This window comes from Microtus ochrogaster, linkage group LG8, assembly GCF_000317375.1.
Source record: "Microtus ochrogaster isolate Prairie Vole_2 linkage group LG8, MicOch1.0, whole genome shotgun sequence".
NCBI lineage: Eukaryota > Metazoa > Chordata > Mammalia > Rodentia > Cricetidae > Microtus > Microtus ochrogaster.
The window spans coordinates 20984514-20987745 of record NC_022033.1 but is presented as its reverse complement, the minus strand read 5'-3'; the positions used below and the strand labels follow the sequence as shown (position 1 = coordinate 20987745).

The 3232-nt window shown below is 41.1% G+C and overlaps 1 protein-coding gene across 2 annotated transcripts in view; it reads right to left on the bottom strand.

The window, feature by feature from the left end:
* Positions 1-2215: 2215 nt before the first annotated feature.
* The window catches only part of Mroh8 (maestro heat like repeat family member 8), a 79063-nt gene continuing 78046 nt past the window's right edge, over positions 2216-3232 (bottom strand). For both annotated transcript variants that reach the window (XM_005363024.2, XM_026787108.1), the window contains one exon: positions 2216-2378. In XM_005363024.2, coding sequence (XP_005363081.1) covers positions 2227-2378 — 152 coding nt within the window. In that variant the 3' untranslated portion in view covers positions 2216-2226. The remainder of the gene's footprint in view (positions 2379-3232) is intronic.

Sequence of the window (3232 nt, the reverse complement as noted above, 5' to 3'; positions counted from 1 at the left end):
AAACAAAGAACAATTAGAATTCATACTACAGGAGTCAAGGAGAATATGAGGGGTGAATGTAATTTAAATGTATGTTTAGTTAGCATTCCTTGTATGTAGTGATTTATATGTAATGATTTAGCGAGTCTTGACTCTGACTCAGAGTGAATGTCCAATGTGACACTGTGATGTAGGTGTAGGATACCTGTGGCCCACAGGCTATATATATGTTGAACATATCTGAATCCATCAGACAACTAAGGTCTTCATTTTGACCTCCTAGAGCTACACCTAGCAGATTGCCACATCCCACTCACTATGAACCATAGAGGAATTTGTTCCTAAAGACATCTCAGCAGAGAGATAGCAGTGAATATTGGGAAAGAAGGTGAATACAGATTCAGACGCTCACTCGACAACACAAACAGTACCGTTCACTGCTGGCTCTTCACCTGCCTTGTCACATTTCTTTTCTCCCCATATCACCCCAGGGAATTCAGCTCTGGCTTTCTGCTTAGGTTTCTCCACTAAACACAAGAGCCTGAAAGTTGAACTTAATACCTCATTTCTAGTATGCCCTTAGGGATTTCCACCCTTCTAGGTGAAGTTAAAGTATTTACTCAACATAAACTAATCTGTTTCATTCTCTTTTTTAACGTGCATTGGTGTTTTGCCTGTATGTATGTCTGTTTGAGGGTATCAGAGCTTGGAGTTACAGACAGTTGTGAGCTGCCATGTTGGTGCTGGGAATTGAACCCTGGTCCTTTGGATGAGCAGTCAGTGCTCTTAACTCCTGAGTCATCTCTCCAGCCTAACTAATATGTTTCTTAGAAAAACTCATCTTCTGAGAACATTTTCTTCAATTAAGTTTAAAGTGGGCAGTAGGTAGTAAACAGATTCCACCTTAGAGCCACCAAGGGCCTGGCAGCAGTAGTTGGAGAAATTAGGAACATTGGGGGAAAGGCGTGGGGACTTTGTATAGACTGGGATAGAGTCAGCATTATAACCCTGTCAGAGTTTTGCTATTGTTCACAGGCATCAAACAGAATTGGAAGAAGAAAGGCCTTATGTATGAAAATGTAAAAATAGACTGGTATTTCTTGTCCTTAATCAATTAGCCTTAACAACAAAGCCAATAATACTAACACCGCAACACTGATAGTTATTTGGAATTTTTCTTTTGTCTTTTCTGTTGTTACTTAAGGACTCTTTTGTTTTCATACAAAGTTTTATTATGTATCCTTGGCTGGCCGAGGAATTTGCTATATAGACCAGGCTGGCCTGGATCTCTCAGTGACGTGCCTATCTCTGCCTCCTGAGAGCTGGCATTAAAGGTGGCTGCATAAATTTTGTTGGTTTTTTTTTTTTTAAGATTTATTTATTCATACAGTTTCCTTCCTGTAGGCCAGAAGAGGGCACCAGATCTCATTATAGGTGGCTGTGAGCCACCACGTGGTTGCTAGGAATTGAACTCAGGACCTCTGGAAGAGCAATCAGTGCTCTTAACCACTAAGTTCTCTCCAGCCCCCAAGTCTCGTTTTGTTTTTTTTTGTTTTTTTTTTTTTGATAGAATATAGCAGACTTACATGAAGTAGAGACTAGTCTCAAACTCAAGAACGATCTTAAATACCTGATTCTCCTGCCTCAGCCTCCCAAGTGCTGGGGTTACACACATACACACATGACCTGTTTGTTTTTGTGCACCGAACCCAGGACCTCTCGCCTGTTGAGCGTGCACACTCCTACTCTTCCATTGACTATCTCCCCAACAACCCCACCCCGCCCTCTGTCTCTTTAAAGCACTGAGCAGCACTTAAACTTTGTGGATGTCTACATGACTCAAACTCAAGACAGTTTTTACTATGTCTGCAAATTTAAACCAAGAACTTAACTCCCTGATATATTTTAACTACTACAACGCTTTTTAAGCGGGGATAATGTTGGAGGTAACTAAGTGCATAGTAGCTTCATACTAGGGTTGCCTAAGTCTGAAAGAAAAACGGAATACAGGCTGGCAAGATCAACTTAATGGGTAAACACATTTGCTACACAGCCTAACAGCCTATGTTTGATCCCATTGGGGAAAGAGAGAAGGAACTCCCACAAGTTGTCCTCTGACCTCCACACTACACACATTCATAGATACATTTGAAATATGGTAACATTTGAAAAAGAGAGAAAATGGAGCATGTCACTTCTGTGGTTTCTGGAAGGATTCGCTCTTACCTGCGTCATGTGTTTTACATTTTAAGTATGAAGACAGCTGAAGAGCTTCCTCAACTTGCAGACTGTTTTCTGGGCTTCTTCTGGCTGACTCCCTACTCTCTGGATTCGGAACAGTGCCTGGGAGGCGATGATGCGCAAGGAGGGCTCAGGGTCTTGTAACAGTTCTCTCAGGTCTACATGGAAGAAAACAAGACTAGAGGGTTCTAGAAACGAATACGGTCTAGATATCAGGTAGCCAACAAACCACAGTAGCTGAGATAAAAAGGCAACTTTTCCTGAAGCTGTCTGAAAGTCTGTCCATTGGTGAATTGATTCCAATTTTGACCTGCAAAACTGTTTTCTGAATTGCTAAGTATTTCGTTCTTTTTGCAATAGCTATATTTTAAGTAGTCTGCCTAAAATAAAATTATCTGGGCCTGCCAAGTTCTGTCTAATGTTAACCTCTTAACTTCCTGCCTTACTCTTAAAAGTCAACTCTTAAATCATTATTCCCTTGTAGTATTTTTCTTCTTTCTTTCTTTTCTTTATTTTTCTGAAACAGTTTCTCAGTAGCTTTGGAGCCTGTCCTGGAACTTGCTGTGTAGACCAGGTTGGCCTTGAACTCAGAGAGGCCCACTCGATTTGCCTCCTGACTAAAGGCTTGCACCACCATTGCCCAGCCTTTTTTTTTTTTCCTTAGAGACAGGGTCTTACTATGTACCTCTGGCTGTCCTAGAACCTACTATGTAGAATAGGCTGGCCTCAAACTCATAAAGATCTACCTACCTCTGCCTCTCAAGTGCCAGGATTAAAGGCATATGCCACTGTGCCTAGCTAGTATTTTGCAATTTTTTTGTCTTAGTGTTTTGTTGTTGTTTGTTTGTTTGCTTTGCTTTTTTTTTAAAGATTTATTTATTATGTATACAGTGTTCTGTCTGCATGTATACCTGCAGGCCAGAAGAGGGCACCATATCTCATTACAGATGGTTTTGAGCCACCATGTGGTTGCTGGGAATTGAACTCATGACCTCTGGAAGAGCAGTCAGTG